At 43.4% G+C, this 23,474-nt stretch overlaps 1 protein-coding gene across 4 annotated transcripts in view; it reads left to right on the forward strand.

The window, feature by feature from the left end:
* Window positions 1–23,474, forward strand: part of PCDH15 (protocadherin related 15) — a 323,439-nt gene that overhangs the window by 160,352 nt on the left and 139,613 nt on the right. For all 4 annotated transcript variants that reach the window (XM_086752822.1, XM_086752821.1, XM_086752820.1 and 1 more), the window contains 3 exons: window positions 7,858–8,051; window positions 13,401–13,533; window positions 19,254–19,333. In XM_086752822.1, coding sequence (XP_086608948.1) covers window positions 7,858–8,051; window positions 13,401–13,533; window positions 19,254–19,333 — 407 coding nt within the window. The remainder of the gene's footprint in view (window positions 1–7,857; window positions 8,052–13,400; window positions 13,534–19,253; window positions 19,334–23,474) is intronic.

Here is a 23,474-nt window from a genome sequence, read left to right on the forward strand (position 1 = left end):
GACTGGTGAGAAGAGAAGTTTAGATGGAAATACTGTGCAGAGCATGTGAACTGAGCTAGTGCCTGAAGATCTGGAACAGGTCCCTTCTAGAATGATACTGTGGAAGGGGTAGTAGGGAAGTCAGGCCTTAAACTTCCCTTTGCTGGAAATTAACATCATTTTGGAAAAAGTTCTGAGAGCAGGGTTTTTTTTCCATTGTCCACACTTCAGTCTGCAAGGTCAACACATGGTTTCTTTCTGACTATGTAAATTTATAAAATGGTCTGAGGTGGAGGGTGGGATAATTCTGGCTGTTTTGGGAGAAGGGTTATGTCTCAACTAATCTTGCATTGCCAGATTACCTGAGCTTATCAACTAACTGACATTGTAAAAAAGCTAAGAGTCATCTTAAGATTTCTGCATAGAGTGATCATGTCAGTAATAATGGTTTCAGGACGCTGGGGTGTTTGGGATGTTGCTCACCTTGCTATGTTGCCTGGGCTGCCGGCACCGAATCTTTCAGTCAGTGTTGTAGGCATGTGAGAAATGGGATTTGGCTTATGAGTTATGAGTAGCCACTGAGTCCGTGGTGCCGGGAATACCTGTGGGTTTCCTTAGGCCAGGGAGGTGGGTGTGTGCTCCCTGATCGCTGTTTGCTTCTGCTTTATAAATACCTTCTCAAATGGAAAACAGACTTTTTTTTTTAACTGCTGATATAATGATTTTTATTATAGACTTGGCTTATTCTCTGCACGTGGAAAAAACTCATCTTGTAACCCTATCTCATCACTGGTTTAAAAATCATCTGAGATTCTCTGCTGTGAGGTGATGATCGGCTGTGGTAGTTCCCAGAGGAAAATGACCCAGCTCTGATATGATTAGCCTGTAAAAACCACTTTCTCTACTCGGAGAAAGTAGGTTAGAAAGAGAACACTGACCTCAGTGAATCTGTACAATCTCATAAGCATTTCACATCAGCACTGCCTTGCATTTAACTCCCTACTCAGACTTATTTTCAGAGATGACCAAGGACGTATTTCTTTTATGAAATGTCGTCTTTCTACACAAGTGGGAGTTTCTGGTGTAGCAGTGTCAGTGCTGTCATGTAGTTGCCACTTCACTCTTACTATCCTGAGGGTAATAAGGGATCAAGATTTTTTTTTTATAAAGTAAACTAAAAAAATCCTTATGCTATGCTTGAAAATAACCACAAATAGCAGGGGAAAAATTCATTACAAGTGAAATTCAACTTTTTGTTCCTTCCCTTTCACCCCCAGGTGGTTAGAGCAAGGCATTTCCCTCCTTTCCCTGTTGCCTTTAAAAGAAGTTGGGAAAACAGTGGAAACAAATCTGTGTGCTTCTGAGTTGCACTGGTTTCATCTGGGAGCCTGCTGGTGGTGGGTGGTGTACCTTTTGCCTTCCAGGTGTACATGTTAGCTGCGGCTGTGCATGGCTGCTAGTGTATTTTTCAGAAAATTGGTGGCTATCCTGATAGAGGAGCTTGTCCCCTTTGTATATCTGTCATTTAAAACAGTTAAATATGTGTTAAATAAATCAGTCTTTCTAGTGATAATTATTATATTAAACCTGTGAAAGTACTTAATTCTGTCTTCTTTTATTTTCCTCTTTTCTATCAGTACTTTCTTTCTGTGATTCAGATATTTAAATGAGTTATGCATTGATGGTCAGAGAATGCAGCCATAATGCAATAATATTTCATATAAGTAATTTAAATCCACTCTGTTTCTTTAGACATCTCTCATTTCTATATACAGCATAAACTACGCAGGGCGCAGAGAATACTGAGTAAGAAAATGAGAGCGCTCAGAAGGGACAGGGGGTGGCAAAACACGTTATCCACCTACATCTTTGTGTAAATCTGCCTGAAGGTCAAAGGCTTCCTTGGCCCATGAAGAGATTTTGTGTATGTTCTCTTTACCAAAAAAAAACCTGAACTGGCCTTAAGAATTATATGCTCTTCTCACTCTGCTTTAAATTCATGAAACCAAAGTAACCTGTTTTAATTTATCTGTGTATCTTAACTTCTACTTCGTTCCGTGTTGCAGAGGTATTGCCCACACTTAAAAGTAAAATTAAATAACTCCATGGTTGGAAATGGAAAATAAGCGATGCGGTGGGTTAGTGCAGTACCTGTTCACCTTGGGTGAGCTGAAACCATTCTGCCCAAGATCAGCAGTGCAAGTGGATTTGGAGGTCCTGCCCCGGATCCAGGTCACGCAGAGTACCTGACTGCACACATCGCGGCGTAAACGGCCGTTGTGCTGAAGGTCAGAAATGAAAGCCAAAAGATAAAATGTGATAAAACAGCAGGCAGTAAAGTTTCTATGGCTTATCTCTTGCTCGCAGTAGAATTAGCCTCGAGCAGTAGCAGTACTTTGAGTTGTACACGAGGACAACTTTTACTTAGACCCATTAAATAAATGCCTCCTCTGGGACTGTTTTGCTGTTACCTCTAGTGTGACTTCTCAGTGCCAGATCACTTTGTCTCTTTTAAACAGTTTATTTTCATTCCCTGCACACACACACGTATGACTTCAGCCATCCCTACATGGGGACACGTACTAAATTACGTATTAGAGACGTGTCTGGGTATTTGCAGCTTGGCATACGCTCATTGTTTACAGCTCTTAAACCTGCATCCTGCTATAAAGCCACAGAACAAGTCCTCTCCAAACCACACTGCAGGTTTTATTTATGTGGTTATTTGCAACCCTCTGCCTTCAGTCCATCAGCATATTAATTTCCAACTGCAAAGTAAACATCATTAGCAGAGGCAGAGAACAAAACTGGGTTATGTTTGCATTTCTCAGGAAATGCGCTGTCATACTCAAGTAAGAATATAATGGATAGAGACTTAGTGAAATGTCTGAAGGAAGATCTTGAAAAAGTATTTTGACTGGCTCTGTGTGTGGTGGACAGCGGCTGGGAGGTGAACTGGGGTGACCACTTCTTGCTGCAGCAGAATAGCCACCTGTTTTGTCAAACTCCCAGTAGGTTAAATGTTAATGTAATGAAGCTGATACTGCTGGATGCAAAAAGCTCCTTAGGAAAGTAAAATAAACCTTGTTTTGTACTTCTTTCTGTATATTTTAGACCATGTTTCTCAAATCTTGTTAACTCTGAAGCTCTACCAGTCTGGAATAGCTGGAGAAAGAATTTATAGAGCTGTGTATTATGGCAGCTGGTAAACGTTAATTCTATTTAATTCTGGTTTTGATTCCTAGTTTTGCCCGCAAAACGTTATTCAAGACACTTATCTTTTCAAGCACTTGGTATTTGTAAGTTTAATTAACCTTATTAATCTATATACTTGTGTAGTCCATTAATTTCCTTTTTCATGTCGTCACAGCAAAAGCTGGCCTTGTTCCAAATCCTGTCATTAAATCCTTAGCACCTTGTCTTTAGCATAAAGCCTTCATTTATCTTTGCGTGTGTGTTACTTTTGAAGTTCAGTAGAGAAGGTTATTAGTCCTTTTCTTAACGGTGTCACTCAGTTTGACAGTTACTCGTCGCGAGGTTAATGAACACATCCAGTTGTGTATGGAAACTATAGTGTGGTTAAAGAAATGGGCGTCGGAGAGGGATTTCAGCTCTAAACCTTGGGAAGGAGCAGAAAGTCTGTTTTATTTGCCGAGTTTTGGTGTGTTGAGACTACTGCAAGATAATATATTGACATATCAAGACATCATACGGGTGGAATGCAAAGCACGTTCCAAAAGTGCAGTGTTCATCGGATGGTTTTTTCAGAATTTCAAAAGAAAATACAGAATGAGATGGATATGTTCTCAAAAAATAACACATGGGTATTAATTCCTTTTTTAAATGAAGAGATTATTTCTGTTTCATGATTTTTTTAGGTTTTTCAAGTGTTTATCCTCTGTTCAGTATACAGTATGTCTCAAAATACAATAGGGGGGTGAATTAAGAAGATTTGCTCTTTCTAGTGCAACAGCAATCAGTGTGCATTGTTGGAGGGAATCATCTATGACAAGGAAATTCAAATAAAATCAGTTTAGATAAATACAGCAGTGTTGGAAACGTGCTTGCCATCCCCGTGCTGCGTGTGAAAGAAGCAGAACACCGATTACTTCAGGAGAAAAGTAACTTAACATCCTTTTTTAGTCAATCAGTACTACGTACAACGCGTTCCATGTTAAAAAATGGCTGGTGCTCCATGAAGTAGCTCGGTTCCTAACAGCTGGGACTCCTGACAGAGGAGGTAACCTCCGCTTTGGTCCATACACCGAAATCGCTTATCTTGTGGCATTTCAGTGAATTTATTCTGTTGAAGCTATTGTGGGCGGAGTTCTTGGTTTTGAGCAAGTTTTTGGCTCTTTACATTAAATGTCATGTTTCACTGACCCTAAGTGCATAAAGCATTGAGATTATCCGATAAAGCAGCTAGACTCCTGAGTTTTCCCATACTCCCCTTGGTGTGAACTCCCCCATTTTTAAAAAGGGGAACAAGGAAGAGCTGGGGAGCTATAGGCCAGTCAGCCTCACCTCTGTGCCTGGCAAGGTCCTGGAGCAGATTCTCCTGGAAACCATGCTAAGGCACATGGAGAGCAAGGAGGTGGTTGGTGACAGCCAACATGGCTTCACCAAGGGCAGATCGTGCCTGACCAATTTGGTGGCCTTCTATGACGGGGTGACGGCATCAGTGGACAAGGGACGAGCAACAGACATCATCTACCTGGACTTGTGCAAAGCTTTTGACACTGTCCTGCACGACATCCTTCTCTCTAAACTAGAGAGGCATGGGTTTGATGGACGGACCACTGGGTGGATAAGGAGTTGGCTGGATGGCCGCACTCAGAGTGGTGGTCAACGGCTCGATGTCCAAGTGGAGACCAGTGACTTCAGGGGTGCGTGTTGGGCCTGGCCCTGTTCAGCATCTTTGTCGGCGACATGGACAGTGGGATAGAGTGCACCCTCAGCAAGTTCACCGATTACACCAAGCTGTGTGGTGCCGTCAACATGCTGGAGGGGAGGGATGCCATCCAAAGGGACCTTCACAGGCTGGAGAGGTGGGCCCGTGCCAACCTCATGAAGTTCAACCAGGCCAAGTGCAAGGTCCTGCACCTGGGTCATGGCAATCCCAAGCACAAATCCAGGCTGGGCAGAGAACGGATGGAGAGCAGCCCTGAGGAGAGGGACTTGGGAGTGTTGGTGGAGAAGAAGCTCAACATGAGCTGGCAATGTGCACCTGCAGCCCAGAAAGCCAACCGCATCCTGGGCTGCATCAAGAGGAGCGGGGCCAGCAGGTCAAGGGAGGTGATTCTGCCCCTCTGCTCTGCTCTGGTGAGACCTCACCTGCAGCACTGCGTCCAGTTCTGGAGCCCCCAGTGTGAGAAGGACATGGACCAGTTGGAGAGGATCCAGAGGAGGGCCACAAAGATGATGAGAGGGCTGGACCAGCTCTGCTGTGAGGCCAGGCTGAGAGAGTTGGGGCCGTTCAGTCTGGAGAAGAGGAGGCTCGGGAGACCTGATAGCGGTCTTCCAGTGCCTCAAGGGGGCTACAGGAAAGATGGGGAGAAACTCTTCAGCAGGGCCTGTTGTGATAGGACCAAGGGGTAATGGTTTCCAAATAGAGGGAGGTAGATTCAGACTGGATATAAGAAAGAAATTTTTTACACAGAGGGTGGAGGAACACTGTCCCAGGTTGCCCAGAGAGGTGGTGGATGCTCCATCCCTGGAAACATTCCAGGCCAGGTTGGCCGGGGCTCTGAGCAACCTGATCTGGTTGGAGATGTCCCTGCTCCTGGCAGGGGGGTCGGACTGGATGGGCTTTGAAGGTCCCTTCCCACCCAAACCAGTCTGTGATTCTATGTGTTTAATGTTGTATGCAAGTGTGATTGACTTGAATGTTACAGCTTTGGGTTTTATTCTTCATCTCCCTTCTCGTTCTCGTTGTAAGGTTTGGTTTCTGCTCCTCCAGTTCTTTAGCCGTCCTTGGGCAAAGATGGTTTGAAAGTTGTAGGCAGTGCTGTGGAAGGCTGTGACCTGCTGAGGGTTGGGTGGGATGCTATACTGATTAAAAGATTACATGATACCCTAGTGTAGCAGAGACTTCAATGAGTTTCTTTACCTGTGTGCAGTGCTGTCAGCTTTGAGGGTGACACAGGAATGAGAAGAGGGTGTCTGGCAGGCACACATTTAGCCTGCTGCGTTGGCTGTCCCCAGCTGAGGTAACGTCTGTTGATCCTGCCGTTGGCTTTGCAGTCGTCGCTGAGGTGGTGCGTCCTCATGTGTTACCCTTAAACCCTGGACCTGCAACCCTACGTGCAGTGCTGCCCACCAACATTGAGTGTTTGCGTCAAGAAAGCCAAAGCAGATAGGCCTGCAGAGACCTTTCAAGAAACTACGTGTCTATTCTTTTCATCCTCACTTTAGGAGCCCTGCAGGGAATCATTTCTGAGGCTGGGATTTCTTACTGCTTTGTCCACCCTGTGGGGGCTCTGCTGCAGTACCTGCTGGTGCCCCTTGCCATTTCCCACCTCGAGCTGCTCAGCTGCAGCAGGGAGCAGCAGGAGCCCGTTGTGCCATCCTTCCCTGTAATTTCCACTCCACCGCTGCTGGTACCGGGCAGCTGGGTGCACGGAGAGCGCTGCCACTCCCTGCTGTGGTCTCCTCCACGTTCAAGTACGGCTCGTACTGCTTTATGTCATCCCCTGCGCTGTTTGAGGTAATATATAGTCATGGAAAATTAAGAGCCAACTGAGAAACCAGTGTATCGGCAAAGTAACCCCTACGGGAAGAAGTACACCTTGAAGTCCTGAGGTACTGGCGTAGCTTGGTACTTGGCAGACTCAACCCTAAATGTAACAGAATGCTATGCTCCTTTTGATTTTCTAAATATGTAATAATTAAGATGCAATTTTAAACGTAATAATGCAAGTCAGGTGATAGGCACTTTGAGCGATTTGGTGTGTGATTGTACGCCGTGTGTAGAATAACTTGTGATACTCTATGTATGTCTGAACAGGGCAGGTGAAGGGGGCTTAGCTGGGACAGGCGGCTGTCGACGGGCGTGACGAAGGCGTGGATGTGTATTTCTGACTGGGTTACGGCAGGGGTCTGATTTGACGTCTCAGATCGCTGATTATTGGCTTTATGGCATGACAGTCAGAGTTGTTGGTACTTGGCTAAAAGCAAACAAATACGGTTACTGAGCTAGATCTTCTGGCCATGTGTGTAAATGTTTGATTTGGTGTCACACACTACAGAAGTGGGATGAAGCCATTGCCGTTCCCGGGGGCAAGATAAGAACTCCCTCATTTCATTACTTTCATCATTATAATTTGGGTCTAAAATATTAGGCCTTAGATTTTTCTCCTGCTCAGAATTGAAATTGTACAATTATCTAGAAGAACACTGTTCTCCAGTTCCACGCAACGGCGGCTTGTAATACAAGACCTGGATATTACAGTTTTGGGCGGTAACAGCGCTGTCACTTTGAAGAGCACAGAGGGGGATGGGAACTTTAATTAAATACAACCCTCTTGGTACCTTCGCAACAGAATAAGTGACTTCTTCCCCTCTCCCCCCTTCATAAGGAAGCATTATAAATTCCAGTCCACAGGCAGTAAACTTGGTCTTAATTAGTTTTCTTCATATTTTAAAATAATTTGCTTGCAATCTTAGGTAAGCAGTTTTTCTCTGCTTCATGATGTTTTTATGCCTGTTGTCCTTCGTTTAAAGTGTATCCTTGTTGTACAGTAATGAGAAGTGACTGGATCTGTTACGGGTGTGCAAGTTTCCCCTCTGCTTCCTCTACCCCTACCGAGTTGCCTTACAAAAAGATATTAAAATTCAACACTGAACCGTGCGTGCTGACATTCTGGTTTTGAATTGCAGCTCACCGCTGTAGATGCGGACGAGGGACCCAATGGACAGATAGTATATGAAATTTTGGCTGGGGATCAGGGAGACTTCATCATCAATGACCGAACAGGCCTTATCACCATTGCTCCAGGAGTTGTACTGTCAGTGGGGCGATCCTATGCTCTCACTGTCAAAGCATCCGATAGCGCTCCTCCTGCTCAGAGAAGGTAATTCATCTTATAATGACGCTAATTTTTTAATCAGCGCTTAGCAGCATGTAAGAAGTGTGGCATTCCCTCATGTCTACTTTGCAATGTGCTCTATTTGGTGTAAGGATCACGTTTTGGAAAAGCAACAAGTTAGAACTCTTTCGCTTTTTGTTCCTTATTTATGTTTTCCTTACAGTCCACAGTTTTCATTATTTCATTTGCCTGTAATGCTCTGTCTTTTAAAAGTTCAGATGTTGTGCTGTCGTGCATGCCCGTTTGTTAAGAGAAATTGAAGGGATATAAGGAAGGAAGCAAGTGAGAGGGCAGATGCTTTTTGTTCAGAACGTAGCTGGCTGTGATGCAGATCAGAAATATTCTGGTGGCGGAGCTGGAGACCTTCTCTCCAGGTGTAGGGTGTGCAAGGTCATCCAGAGCTGGCAGGCTGGGGACAGACTTGATGAGCTGTGCTCCCACCAACACCTAAATTCCCACCAGCAGAAATACTTCTGTTCTCCACCAGCTGATAAAGAGCAGCAGCCTGGACATTTAGTATGGTTAGAATAGAGCGCGCTCACATTCAGAAAAACTCACACAAAGGTATCAGTCCCACTTACCTGCTTGTTTTGTGTTCTGTATGCGGCAATTGTGCACAAATGTCATTTCATGAAGACGTGGAGGGGTCCATATAAAGCGGTTTTCATGTTCTGGGCCTGGTACTGGTAATGTGACAACCTCATTGTCCGAAGAGGATGACAGAGGAGCAGTAGTCTCCAGCATTCAAATCTCCCGCAGCCTTTTCTCTTTTCCTGAATTGGGAATGTAAGAAGGAAACATAACACAAAAGTGGAATTTCACTCATTGACTGGACCTGCTGCTTCTGTCATGTCTCCAAGAGAGCAGCTCATACTCTTATGCATATATATTGTAAATACATTTTCCAGTCACTGAAGTGTTCAGATTGTTCATAGAACTAATCATCTGGTAACACAGTCTTCACGTTGAATTTTCTTCTCCTTTCCCTCTTGCTTGCTTTATTGATAAACCCCCCTCTTAGGGTAGCTGCCTAGTAAGCTGTTAGTAGGGCTGAGGAGGAGATGGGGGACTGTTATGCACACACTTTTGTGTGGTACTAGCATAGTATTAAAATGGAGGACAGAAATCAATAACGCCACTTCAGAGAGCTTCAGAAACCAGCGGTGTGGCCCCAGCAACAGTAGCCTCTACAATACAGCATTGATTGCTATCAGCTCCTTTTGTGTTTGAGAAATCTTTACATTGTCTAAAAATACATACTTCTGATGGTGTATGTTGGGAGCGTGTGCTTCCTTCTCTGAAAATTTCTAAATGTCTTTATCGCAGTAATTTTCAAAAGTGGAACAGCTCTCCCTTTCTTGTCGTTTCTGCTTGTCTCTCCTTTTACGGAATTACAGCGTGTAATTTGCTTCATAGCTTGTGTGTCCAAAAAACCACTCCATCTAGGCAATATTCCTGTGACTGAGGTGGGTGGCCCAGGGGCCAGCCTGGCCTTTACCTGAGCTCTATTTGGGACCCAGAGCTGTTTTTTTCTGTCTGTGAAGGTTAAAAAATCAGGGGAAAGGCCAGTGGAGCTTCAGCAAGGTGCCGTGCAGACAGAAAGTGGACAAATCTTACTGTATGGTGAGGGGTGTTAGGGTAAAAAGATTTCGCTGCTGCCCTGACGTTCTTTCTGAGGCTGGAAAACCAGAAATGAGCTGGTAGTGCTTGAAGAAGCCTCTTGTCACTTTACGCAGAGGAAAGCCGGGGAGAGCTCATGTGAGCTACAGCTCTGAGGCCTTTAAAACTGTCCTTTTGCATCTCCTTCGCTCCTTCCCTCTCGCTGGGAGGTGGTTAGTGTCTCGCAGTTGGGGTCGTACGAACTTCTTGGTCTTTCTAATGCAAAGTTGACCTGTTGTGTGAGGTGGTTCACGTTGCCTTGGTGGAGGTCGTAACCAGTATTGGAGACTTCTAGGAATGGGCCAGGTCCAGCCAGCCGTTACCTATGTGTGCAGGCAGGAAGGTCTGTGCCCTGTAAAGTGAAGAAAGAAAGGATTTTCATGTCCCTTTAAATATTTAGTGGTTTTTCTCAGATCTGGGTTCAGCTAGGCTAACTGTAGTCATGTGTAAGCTGGCTGGGTTTCCATTATCCCCTTGGTTGCGCACAAAGCAAGAGCAAACTACTGAACCTGGCGCAGGAGCTGTGGCTCGGTAGCCTTTGTGAGCACAGATTTAAATTGAAATGCATTCTCTGTAGCTTTTCTGCATAGGATGACGCGTTAAATTCTTGGCAGGTGACTGTGTGTAAAGCAAGATATTTTGTAGAGTGTTATTAAAGTTTCTATGTATAGCAAGCATCATTAATGTAAGTTATTGAGGTGTACTTAAGTACGCTTATGTACTTTAAGAGTATTTAAGTTTCTACAAAGTATATAAGTTTAAAGAGGATGTTGAGCTTTTTAGAACTGAAGTTACAGTTAGGTATATAGTGATTAGCATTTCTATTATTGAAAAAATGAGAAGAACATTTGTAAAATGAGTTTCACTTCAGATCTTAGCCTTTTCACCATTGACCTCAGATTCCTGTACAGTGGAAGCATGTCACTCAGCGATAGCAGTGACCTGCTAGATCCGAGTCTAATCCAGAAAATAGCTGATCATGAGATGATTATTCCACATAGTGGAAAAGTACACTTTCTCTTTGGCTTGCGTATGCAGAGATTGCTTGCCATATAAATGTTGCTCCACATGTATATAGATATACATTATACATTTTACAGTATAGTTGTACGTGGAAAGCATGCAGAATTAAAGCAGAGACAGGGACGCAATCTCAGTGCCTTGTTGACCGTGCCTCCCTTGCATTACCATTCCATACTGGGAATGCAAGTATTCCATGCTGTATTTCTGTGCTTGTGTGAGTTTTTGAGTGCTATTCGGTTCTGGAGCTGTGTTCTGTCCCCAGCATATTCACCTGTCCCTGCAGCAGTAAAACGCCAGCTGCAGATGCTGCAAGGCTCAGCTCTGTCTCCTTTCCTTTCCCATGCCAAAGTAGATTTTGCCAGCCACCTAAGTGGGGCTGTTTGTGACACACACAACATGAATGGGTTAAAATTGCAAAGTACTAATAAAAAATGGATTGGGAACTTGTAAAAAGTAGCTGTTATAATATTACAGTTCTTTTAATTTGCAGACTACTAGTATTTCAGTTTTGTGATCTTAAAGATTTGAAGAAAATTAGCTTACTGTTGTGGTGAGCAGAAGCCTCTGGTTTTTTTAATAGCTTGATAGACAATAAATCAGCTTGGGTATTATTGAGATGTAGTAGGATCAGGAAAAAAAAAGATACAGAAAAATATATTTCTATTAAATATTTATCAGTGGAAGGAAAATGCACACTAAACTGCAACTATTTGGATGTGTATACCATACACAGACAGCAGCTGTCCCAAGAAAATAAGCAGCCCTGGTGCTCAAGTGGTGCTTTGTCTGCTAGTTCATTGTATCTGTTGTTGAGCATTTGCGGGAGGAATTTTTTTTTACTCCAACCCGGAAGTGTGGAACACCAATTCAGAAAGATTGGGGGATAGGAGGGAGTATTTTAAAATAAACAAGAATAGAGGAAGCTGGCTGTAGTTTGTAAGGAGGTGATCTACGCTGAGTGATTGTCTTCAGCTGTAATTGTCCATCTTCCCCTGAGCACGCTGGTTTTGATTATACTAATTGAGTCACTAATCTGCAAATTTGGCTTCTTAAATGCCCAAGGATCTGACAGATGGGAAGGCTCTGTCATTCACTGCTGCACTACAGTGCCAGTTATGCACTTCTTTAAAGAAAATAAGGTGAGAGAGCTCATAGGCCCCAAATACCTGGGTTGACATAAAGACAGGGAGTTCACTTACCAGTTACTGTCACAGGCAAAACAGGCTCCGCTTGGGGAAAATTAATTAAACTTACTGCCTTTTAAAATGGGCTTAGATGCTGAGAAATAAGGATAAAAACGAAAACAACTCCCTCCAACCCTACCCCCCCTTCCCGGGGCAGTGCAGGGGGCGGGGAACAGGGCCCGCCAGAACCGGCTGTGCCCGCGCGGGGGCCGCCGCGCCCTCTGCCGGCCGGGAGCCCTCGGCCCCGCTGGGCGCGGGCGGCCGGTGCCGTAGAACAGCGGAGCCCGAGGGTCGCGGTTTGTCCGGAGACAAACGTTGGTGATTCGTGTCGCTTTCCGTCATGGCGCTGCCGCCGTGGCCTGCCCGGCTGCGATCAGTGCCGCGGAGTTACGGAACCGGCAGGTTTTATAACACAGTAAGTTTTGTAACACAGTGGTGGCTGTGCGTGGTCAGAATCCCGGCCTCCTCCCCCACCAAAAAAAATAAAAAATTGTGACAAATCCCTTTGTCGTGAAGCAGTTTATTTCCCACAGCCTCAAAGCCTGAGCTTTACCAGCGTTGTGAAAGGGCTTACGTGGAGGCCATCTGCACCTGCAGGGTTTCGTTCTGGGGCAGGGCGGGTGTTTTAAGGGACGGGAGAGAAGGCAGGCTGGGTACCTGAGCAAAGATGCAAGAGAAAGGTCCCCTAAAGGCAGATTTTAAATCTCTCTTTCAACTTCAGGGAGGCTTTTGGTTCCCGTTCTCATTTTGGAGCAGCTGAATAGCAGCCGTGTGTGCAGCCTGGTCTTGGCAGGGCCTGTGGTGGGTGTCTGTTCCCGGAGGAGCCTTCAGCTTGCAGACTGGAATATGGTTTGCAGCATATTTGGGTTAGGGGTTGGGTGCAGTTGAAGGGTTTGCAAGGTTTCCACGGTGGGTTTTTAGTCTCCTTGTGTTGCCGCAGCTCGCTGGTCTGAAGTGGGCTTGGGTTTGCTTGGTGTGAACCGTGGTATTGATGCAGCCTGTTAGAGTTGTGTACATCAGTCGTCTCCCAGCGTTATCCTCTCCCTCAAGATTCTCTCTTCCCTCTCTTCCAAAGAAAGGTAGCAAACAGAACGGCAGCAGGGATGCTCCAGGGGTGGGTGTTGAGTGCGGCGGGAGCACTCACCATCTCAGAATTTGTCCTAAAGGACCCTGTATCACCAGGGGATTATGAGTCTCTTTATATGTGGAGTGTGCTCTGATACCTTTGTTTTCCAAGGAACTCTTGGGCTACTTTTAAAGAAATTATTTAGCTTTTCTTCTGTTAACGTGGCAGCCTGATTTATTTTTGTGGCAGAATGAAAAATACGTCCTGAAGCGTTTAAAGGAGCAAAGGGAGGTTGTTAGAGCTAGAGAACACACAGTATATAAAATAGACATTGTTGCTTGCCTTGTTGTTGATTTATTGATTTTGACTGGCTTTGACTTTTCTTTTTCCCTTGTGTTGCAGGAGCTCTATTACTACTGTTTACATTGAAGTCCTTCCGCCCAACAACCAGAGCCCTCCTCGCTTTCCCCAGCTGATGTACAGCCTTGAAGTCAGCGAGGCCATGAGAATTGGAGCCGTTTTGTTAAACCTGCAGGTACAGATGCTTCCCTGTAAGCCTTTACCACGTTCCTTCTGTTTGTGCCCATGCTATGCAGAACCCAGTCCTTGCATACAGGGAGAAAGGGCAGTTTATAGGGATTTAAAATTATTTAATTGTGATACATAGCCCGTCTTACATGGATCATATAGAAGTGCTTACTTGGATATTTCTGTAACTTTTTTTTGGTGTTTAATATGCTAAAAGACACTGTAGGTTGCATATGGGACTAAAGTTTGTGAGAAAACAATTCCATGAATGGCTCAAAACTTGAAAGGCCTGTAAATTCTTTTGTCAAAATCTGTATATATATAACTTTGTCAGAAAATCAGAGGAGCTTGGGACCTTCTACACCTAATTCACATGGAATTTCAGCAAAAATTTTGGCACTTTAGCCCCTGATTTTTTAAAAGCATCTGAAGATATTTCCTCCCCTTGGTGTCTGTCACAGCTGCTGTTAACAGGCTGACCAAAAGCAGAGGTCCCTGGGTGAACTGACCACCCAACACAGCTCTGCGAGTGGAAGCGGTGAAAAGCACCTTACTCCAGTATTGCTCATAAATAATACTGCACTGGCGTATTTTGCAGAGCCAGGTTGCTTCTCTGCGTGCTGCTGTATGGTTAATTTATCAGCTTTCTCCTAGCTTATTTACTGTTCCCTAAGCTTTTGCTGCCTTGCGTTCTGTCCACGCGTTTTGAAAGCCAGCTGTGAAAAACAGGTAGATAAATTACAACTTGGGGGGGAAACAGGAGCTTAATAATATTATGAAATAATTATTGCCTCAATCTAAAGCAATAAACTCAGTACAGCAGGCTCTCCTGAGCGTGATTCCTGTAAACATAGGATTATTCAGACTTCATGTAAAGCCATTCAGAGGAAGAAGACTGGAGATACCTGAGCTAAACAGAAACCATCGAGAGTAGCAGCGTTATCTGCTTTAAGTCGGTGTAGCTCCGTTGAAGTCTGTTGAACCCGGTGGAATTAGGTCAGTTCATATCAGCTCAACTGTGTGGCTCCGTGTGTTTTGCACATTCAGTAAATGCACAGGAAAAAAAAACATAATCCAAACCAAAGTGTGGTAAATAAATGAACTCTAATTGAGTCAGTGATGCAGGTGAACGGGTAATTTACTATTAAAATCGTGTGCTGATGGAAGACGAAGATTCTTATGGATGGTTAGACTGATCTAGTCCCCTGCGCTGAGGGAGGAGGAGTCATTGAGCTCAGTGCTGAAAATGAACTTCTGGCCCGTCTCTAACGCCTGCAGCGAGGGCAGGACTGAAGAGCCACGCTGTTTGGAAACCCCAAAGAGGAACGGGAGCCAGGTGCATGCTGAGAAACAGAAACATTTCTGTTTACCTGGCAGGTGCTGGAATATATCGCTGAAGGCCTTGGGTGGTCTTTGGAGGTGGAAAAACCATTAGCAGGTTTTAGTATTTAAGGCTGAAATACAATTTAAATGTGGTTAGAAAGTGAACCTCATTGCTGGAATAGGCTGTGTGCTTTAACGTTTCACTAAACCCCAAGTGTTTTACCCAGATTTGGTTCTCCTTGTCGAGTGCTCCTTGGTAAGGTCTGCCTGGGAGAGACAGCCTGTGCCGGGCAGGGCAGGGGAGGTGCCACATGGCCACTGCCAGCCGCTCTCCTAGCCAGGATGCTGGTACGCGTTTTGGTGATAGAGCAGCGGGTGATCTCTCGCTACGTGCCCAAGATCCCCAAAAACGATAGCTTACTGTGTTTGGGAAAGAGTGAAATGCAAGTTAGTGTTAAGAGCTTTTGGAAACAAGAAAATGTTGTCTTTTACTTACTGTTACTGCAATATAGATTTGTTTTATATTGCTAATATGCTATGCATGGCTTGAATTCAGCTACGCAATTTCTGTTTGTGAACAATACTTAATTGCTAAATCACAAATATGCCTGGCGTCATCTCTTGGGGATTAGTTAAAGCCTGCATCTCTTGTAGGGGTGGTGGTTCTGGACCTGAAATGCAGATGCGAGATATCTTTATAGTGCAAGTTCAGCTGCCTCATTTGGCATTAATACCCCCATCTATTTTAAAGGACTTTTATTGTCTGGAGTGTATTTCCGTCTTCTTTTTTTTATTCCCTGTGTGAAACTGGCCAGGACGTTTTAAACATTCATAAACTGAGTGTTTGAGCTTGTGCTGTCTTTTCCAGGCAAACAGAAGGTTACCAGTTAGTCATCTTGGGTTTTTTTTTTTTGTGGAATTTTAAATACAGGTTAAGGCATTGCCTGTGTTCCATAGGTAATATGGAATATTGCCAGACCTTAAATATTTAACAGGTGTTTTCATGTGCAAATTTTCACAGTGACTTTTTCTTTACTCTGTAGTCTTACCAATATGTTAAAGGGTTGGTTTGGACTTAAGGGATGGTTTGGTTGGTGCAGGAGGGTTAAGAGGTTATGCTTTTATGACTGTCCCTTAATAATAATTTGTTAGTGTTGCATACGGCAGGAGGATTACGAAAACTGGGAGAGAGTGAGCAAGTTGTTTTAAATATTCCCAAGTTAGCAAATCTGAAGATCTGCAAAACATCAGTGTCAATAACAATGCAAATGCAGCTCTTTTAAATTTGCCTATTAGACTTTTAAATGCACGTTCTGAAAATAAAATTTACTTCCTCCCTTTCCATTAAAATTTTTCATGCAGATGATGGAAAATTTGTTGGTGGATTTTTTTTCCTTATACCATTATTTATTTTCAACATACCCAGTGGATTGTGACTGGTGTTTTAATTAACAACATTTGAGATTAAGTAATGCAATATTAAATGTTCTCCACAGTATTAATTTGTAAACAAACCTCAGAGTTTATTGCATGCCTGGGAGGCGTTTATTGCTTCATGTTCTGCCAGCCATTATTAATTAAAATATGCACAGAGCGTAATTTTTCTGGGAGTCTGCAAAACAAATAGGACCATTATAACGGACCGGTTATGTGCTGAACAAGGAAGCAACATGAAATCATTGTGTACAATTTATGAAGTCACCGTATACAGTTGATCTGGAAAGCAGTAGGTGTAGGTTGGTCTTTTCTCACGTGCAAGTCTTCAGTCTCCTTCTAATGCACATAATAACTTGCTATTCTTCAGTTTTAAAGAAAACAGAAGTTTTTTAACCAATGATAAACTTTTCCCCCTGTTTATTTAAGTATGTTAATTGAAAGGTACATTTTTTTTGGCCATAAGGAGAAAATTAAATGAACTATAACCAGTCTTTGATGTTCTGTCTTTTTGGAAGTCTTCTGATTTGCTAGGAATGAATGTAGACGATAAGCAAACCTCTGAGGTACCCTTCCATGTGAAGTGAGGACAGGATCCTCTGTAGGTAAGGTGTAGAGTAGGACCGCTAAAGATAGAAGCAACAGTGTGATTCTGGTGATTTAGGACCTGGGATAGTCCTTGGAGATGCCTGCTAGTCAGATGTTCTGCATCCAGTATTTGGATAGTTTCATATTCTTGGCTAAAAATTTTTCACTTGTCTTTACTTGACCATTCATATTCCCAACACGAGAAGATCTGAATTTCACTCGCACCCTCTACCGTGCTGGTTCCTCCTGTCACTCAGTGCCATCCTGGACTGTGTGAACAAATTTTCTGTTCTGTCACTGATGATGTTCATGAAAATATTGGTCAATACTGGAACAAATATACACACCTTTGCAAAATTTAGTCAGTACTAAATGCTATCTGCTGCTGTCTCACCTTATTTTTATGACCAATTTTATTCTTGCTTAATCCCATCTTCCATTTGGAGACCATGTTGTCTGGACTTGTTTGTGCAAATGTCACAGAAGGCGGCGTGAAAAGCCTTACCATGGCTAAGCTGCGTTATTACGTCCGCTGCTTTTTCCCTATCTACAAGAACTGTTGTCCTGTTGGAAAAGAAGATTAGGTTGCTTTGACAGATTTTGTTCCTGAGAAATTTAGCTTTGTGTTATCCATCTCCATATTGTCATCGCAGGTACTTACAGATAATGTGATTATTTGTGGTTTTCTGGGAACTGAGCTCTACCTGTCTGGGTTGTGATTTCCTGGCTCGTTCCCCTGTGAAAGATGTACCTTGTGTTTGCCCTTCAGCACGTTTGTCCTCTGCGAGTTTTCAAAGAAAACTGCTAATGGCTTTGAGATTGCTTCAGCCCGTGTTTTTATACACTAGGATGAATTTCATCAGGCTTTAATTTCAGCAGATGATTTAAAGATGCTCGATTTATGTACATATTCTCTGCCTTATTCTTCCCCTATTCTCATCTGAGATTTTACCCCTTTGTTGCCGCAGTTAATTTTGTTAGCTGCTTGATTGCAGCTGAAACACAAGAAGTGTTAGCTCTCTGACCTTCTCAACATCATCCTCTCTGCTTTTGTATCCTGGCAGGGAGCCACACTCCAAGTTTCCTCTGTAATTCGACTATTTCTTTGTTATCCTTTGTACTCTTTCCTGTTTCTGTTACGCTTTTGCCTCGACTTTTTCCCCATATAGTTGTGCTTGCTTTTTCTTTATACTGGTCCCCTTCATCTGATTTAGCCACTATTTTCTGTATGCTTCCTTTGGTTAAGGCAAGTTGGTCTCTTGCCAGGTTTCCTGTTCTGCCTGCACGCTGGAATGGTTTACGCTTCTGTTCTTCGGGGCAGAGGGGGTGTTATGTTTTAATTTATTTTCTTTTTTTTTTTGTCTTAATTGCTTTTTAGATGGTCAGCCCAAAGATGCACAGTTCTTGACTGAGGTCTACAGAAAATGCTTATGGAGAATAGATAAGAAAAATTGTGACTGTTGAAAGACGGGAAGAACAGAAATACTCTCTCCTTATCTTGTTTTTCATTTTGACCTCTCTCCTATGAAATCCTGTTTGCCCTTCTTGGAACTTGTTGGTTGGCCTTCTTGCAATTCTCATAGCAGTGGTTTTATCGTTTTTCCTGCAATAACATGTTCAGTCACTTCAGATTTTGAATGCTAAACAGTTGTAACTGTGAGACAGCTCAGTAGACAGTATTTTCTCTGAAAAGCACCTGATAGTCTTTTTGGGGAAGAGGTATGTGTCCGCTTGACAAAAAGAGGAACAATTGCATGGCCATTTTAGGAGATAGATTAGCAGAAGCTTAACTTCAGAGGCAGTTTACTCGAATTTGTCATCTAGTAGGTGCAATATACTTGTTTTGATGCTGGTAATAGTCATTTTTGAGGGCCTCATCCTGATCTTCATGTCCCCCCCCAAAACTAAATTATGGAGAAGAGTGAGTGCTGCAGTGTCTACACTGCCTAGTGCAGCATCAGCGAAAGGATTGGGATTCTGGTAAAGTAACTGAAAGCAGAATCTGGATAAGAAGTGGAAATAAAGAATAGAAACAAAGGAAACAAAACGTTTGGTCTAATCGGTCCTGTGCTGCAGGAAAATAAGTTACTGAGTAAAGCCTGAACGTCATACTTGTGATGCTGTGTGTTTATGTGTAGTAGTCGTTTGGAAGTCTGTGTTCAGGATACTGTCCTTTCTCTGTAGGCTAGGAATTCTTATGTGCTACAGCTTTATTTCAAGTAGCCTGTCTGTAATTAACCACTGTTGCCTGAGAAATGGAGAGATTAGCGTCATTGCTGTAGATAACTGTAATAGAACTTTGGGGTTAATTTTCCAGTTTCTAGGTTGAAAGAAGAGAAAGCTTAGTAACTGACTTCATTTTATCTTCTTTTTTTCCTAAAGGCTTTTGATAGAGAGGGTGACCCTATAAGATACCTCATTCAGAATGGAGATCCTCAACAAGTTTTTAATCTCTCTCAAAGGTAAGTGGAAAACCCTTGGAAAATAGACTTTTCAGTCAAGTGAATGTGTGGACTGAGAGCAAAAGAAAAGACTTGGAATCAGACATATTCAGCTGTTCTTAGACTGGCTCTTAGATGGTAATGAGAGCTTTGGGAATGGTGCTGCGCTCTGGAATTTTTCACAGAGGACTGTTTGTTTGTTTTAAGCACTTTAGTAGGTAGAACTCGCTGAGGTGGAAACATTCTATTTAAAAGAGTGACCAGGGATTAATTAAAAACCTTATACTTGTCAGCCCTTGAATAATGACACGGACGATTTTTGCGGTGGTTACCTGCCTTCAAACATTTTAGTCTGTAGTGGAAAGTCTTTTGAGCATTGTTTTAAAGTCTCTTTTCCTTTAATTGAATACCAACTTAAATAGAGCTGAGAGGGTTCATTGTGAAATTATAAGCACCGTTTTCTTTGCAGGAAGAAGGGAGGGTGGTGAGCTGACTTCTCATGGTAGATGATGGGACAAAAGTAACCTGGGGTTTATTTGTTCTTGGTGCAGGTATAATTGCAAAAAATGATTCTAATTGGGTGCGAGGGAGAGATTGTCCCGAAACAGTCTGTGTGTTCTGAGTAAGCTCTAGGTTACTTGCTGGGATAAATCTCCCCTATACGGAGAATCAAATCACTTCTGAAACAATGTGAGAAAAGCCTTGGAGATCCCAAGAGATGCTAATGCTGTTATCCACCAAGATTGGTGGGCCCTCAGGCAAGGAAAGGGACAACTTAAAGAGAGGAGACTGTTTTGTTGAGGTGGCAAGAGCAGGAGATGATGTTGAGCTGCTGTGGTTTTTCTTCATTGCTTGAGGCAAATCAGGGAAGGTGTGTGGTTCATCAGCCCGGAGGGAGCATTAGGAGTTGCAGCTCTGGCACAGCACAGATTTGTAGGGTTTTCTGCACGAGCAATGCTAGCAACCCTCCCCTTGACATGCCAAAACGTGGTCTGACCTACTCTGAGACCTTTAGAACTTGAATAATGAGAAGTATGTCTGGCTGCATGGGAGATGCTCCAGAGGGAGGTTACTCAGTGGGTAGTTGTTTTGTATAGTTCGTGCTAATCACAGCACCGTTCACGTCGCACCATAGAAGTCCTGATAGTCCTTTAGACCAGAGAGACTTCAAAAATGTGTGCCAACTTCTGGCTGCCAGACCCGTGGCGTGAAGGTGTTGTAGAAGTCAGGTCCTAGCCAGCTCCTGTATTGTTCAGCTTTGGATGTGAACAGGGTGGCGATACCCAGAAGTCAGGCTGTTAAAGGTGACACGTGAATTCACAGCTGTGAATTCCACCTGAAAACAAACCTGGAATCTCCAGTGTGCTCTCCGAAGGCTGCAGGCACAGCACGCTGCTCTGTGTCCACAGGCAGTGTGGTAGCGGTTGCAGGTGTCACCTCCCAGGCACTCTCGGGGTGGCTGCCGTCCTCCTCCGTCCCACCCAGCCTCCAGAGCCCCCCACGGGCAGCCTGACGCCCACCCTACACGTGTCTGAGCATCACGACACATCCAGGGATTCAGCACAAGCTCAGGCATGCGTTTGTCTTTTTGATCTGTTGCCTCTTGGTAAAAGGGAGAGCTCTTTGAAGTGTTCTCTCCTTCCTGCTCTCCTTGCATCTGTTTTCTTGGAAATTGTTTGTGCAAAGTTTTCTTCAACCTTTTGCACGTTTTTTCTAGGTGCCTGAAGTGTCTTGAAAGGAGATTAAATCAGGATTAATATTAAACAAAGGATATAGTTAACGTGAGTGGCATATTAAGGCTACGGGAATTTATCTCAAAGCTACATAAATACATTTTTAAATACTTTAAGGCCAAGGCAGAGACCAGGAACATGATTTTCTTTCTTCCTTTTTCTCATCTGGATGGTTTTGTTGCATCCCGGAATGTGTCAGTTAATCCCCGTGTAATTCCCTAATGGATGGCACGCGTACTGGATGTTCCCAGTTGTACATCTACCTGCGAGATCTCTTTTATCTTCAGGCTGACAGTGGTGAGCCACTTTTGTTCGTCGTGCTTTGGCGGAACAACCCGCATGCCATCTGTAGTAATTCGGTACCTCCTTGTGTTCCCCAGGGAGAGCTGGGGTGTGAAATGAACGCGCGTACATCTGACTCCTTGAGTAAAACACAGGAGGTTTTGTAAATTAGCCTGTCTCTTGAATGACGTTCACCTGTTGAAATGGAGACCGTAGATTGCAATTATTCAGGTGGCAGGAAGGAGCAGTTTAAAAAGGTATAAATTATCAAAACTTTAGTTTAAAAGTTAAATGGTCGTTAGGAATCCAACAATAATATTAATTGAGCTCAGCTGAATATTCCTCAGGAGAAGTCCGTACGTGAGACTGGGAGCAAAAATGAGATGCACGGTGTTATTAATTTGTCACACACAAATTACAGGGTAGGTTACTGGAAAGCCCACTGCTTTTACACCCATTGCCTTCTTGTGGGCCGTGTGTGTATGCAAAGCTAAAAATTTCCTGTTGACCTAATTAAAGTGTTAAGAGTCTAATCAAACAATTATTAGTAGTTCAGTTACGACACCAATGCAAAAAGCTAAGCTTGCAAAGACACGTATGGTTTAGTGTGTGTATGTATGTAAATAAAATACGTGTAGAGTCATTTATTTCCAGGATATATGTGATTTCAACGTTTATGTATGTATGCATACGCATGTATTTTAATGATACATAGCTATATGTATTTATATCTACCTGTATATCATTGTAGCTATATGGAGAGCTACATATTTTTATAGTACTATATATGACTATATAAAAAAACATATATAAATATATAGAAATATACAGACAAACTTTCTAAGCTGTGGTGTTACGCTTTACCCTTCCACTTTCCCTTTGGGGCCCTGAGGGCAATAATTTCCTCTGGAGCAGGGATCTATGCTGAGCCTTCAGCATCTGAAGTCCTGCCCTGGGAGGAAGAGTATGACGCTGATGGCTTTGTTCTCCTCTCTCTAGGACCCATTTTGAGTCATTTTTGTATTTGTTAACACGCTCTGTGCCATGCTTTTTTCCCCCTCATCTGAGTGCGAGTCTGTCTTGCATCTGGACTTGCTGTGCTTTAAGTAGGTGGATGCTTGTTTATTGTTCTCTTTGTGACCCCAGACGGGTTTTGGGCAGCTCCCAAGGCTGTATTTCTTTATCGGTAGCAGGCCACTGGTGAGGAGTCTGTAGCCCAGGGACTCGGGTGTCATCGTGTGCTTGAGCTGTTCAGAAAAAACTAAAACAGTATTGGTATCGTGTCCCTGTTCATTAGAGAATTACTGCTTAAAGCTAAAACCAACCTCTGAGCAAGGCAAGGCAAGTCCACGCAAAGAAGCGTGACAGGGCCTCAGGCTCCGTTGTAGCTTGGCGCAAGGCTTATGGCTTGGGACAAGATGTGTCGGCTCCATGCTTACTGGGTTGCAAAGCAATACACAGTCTTTGTGTGTCCTGTTGGTTTTTACCAACCTCCAGATGAGAATTCTAGGTACAGTGAAGCTGCTTGATTTTCCTTTGTTGAGGAAGGAAACATGGCACATGCCGGTGTTTTAGTTGCGTAGCAATGAGGCAGATTGGATGAAACATCTCCTGAAATACTCTTTTCTATGATTACTGAGCTTAGATATTATTTTACCTACCAGCCTTTCAATCCTAGGGAGAATTATTCTCCCACTCACTGTTTCCACCTATTTCTGTAGAATTTATTTGAAGAAACTGCTTGCAGTATCAGCTTGCCCGTAACTGTTGGTACTTGTCTCTGCTGAAAACAATGTTGGAAAAAGTCTCGGTCTGGAACAAGTGTGGTGAGGTCTTCTCTGAGAGTAAGAACTTACAACAGAAACCCTGCAGAAATTTATAGTCTAGGGAAAAAACATCATTAGGTACAGAACGTAAATATCCAAGCGTTCTGGAGAAGTACAGCTGATGGGACCTCATAGTTTGGTGGGACACTTAGGTTTAATTTGGCTTTTTTGTTGTTGTTTTGGTAAAATCCCTTTCTCAACAAGTAGCTGTTCAAGCTCTAGGTAATGAATGTAAAATGTAGATTCAACCAGTAATATCTATAGCTGTCCCTGACAAGTGCGTGTCTCTGATATGTCTATTAAAAGAGGAGTAACACATGG

Source organism: Chlamydotis macqueenii, chromosome 7 (assembly GCF_036417535.1).
Source record: "Chlamydotis macqueenii isolate bChlMac1 chromosome 7, bChlMac1.mat, whole genome shotgun sequence".
Taxonomy (NCBI): domain Eukaryota; kingdom Metazoa; phylum Chordata; class Aves; order Otidiformes; family Otididae; genus Chlamydotis; species Chlamydotis macqueenii.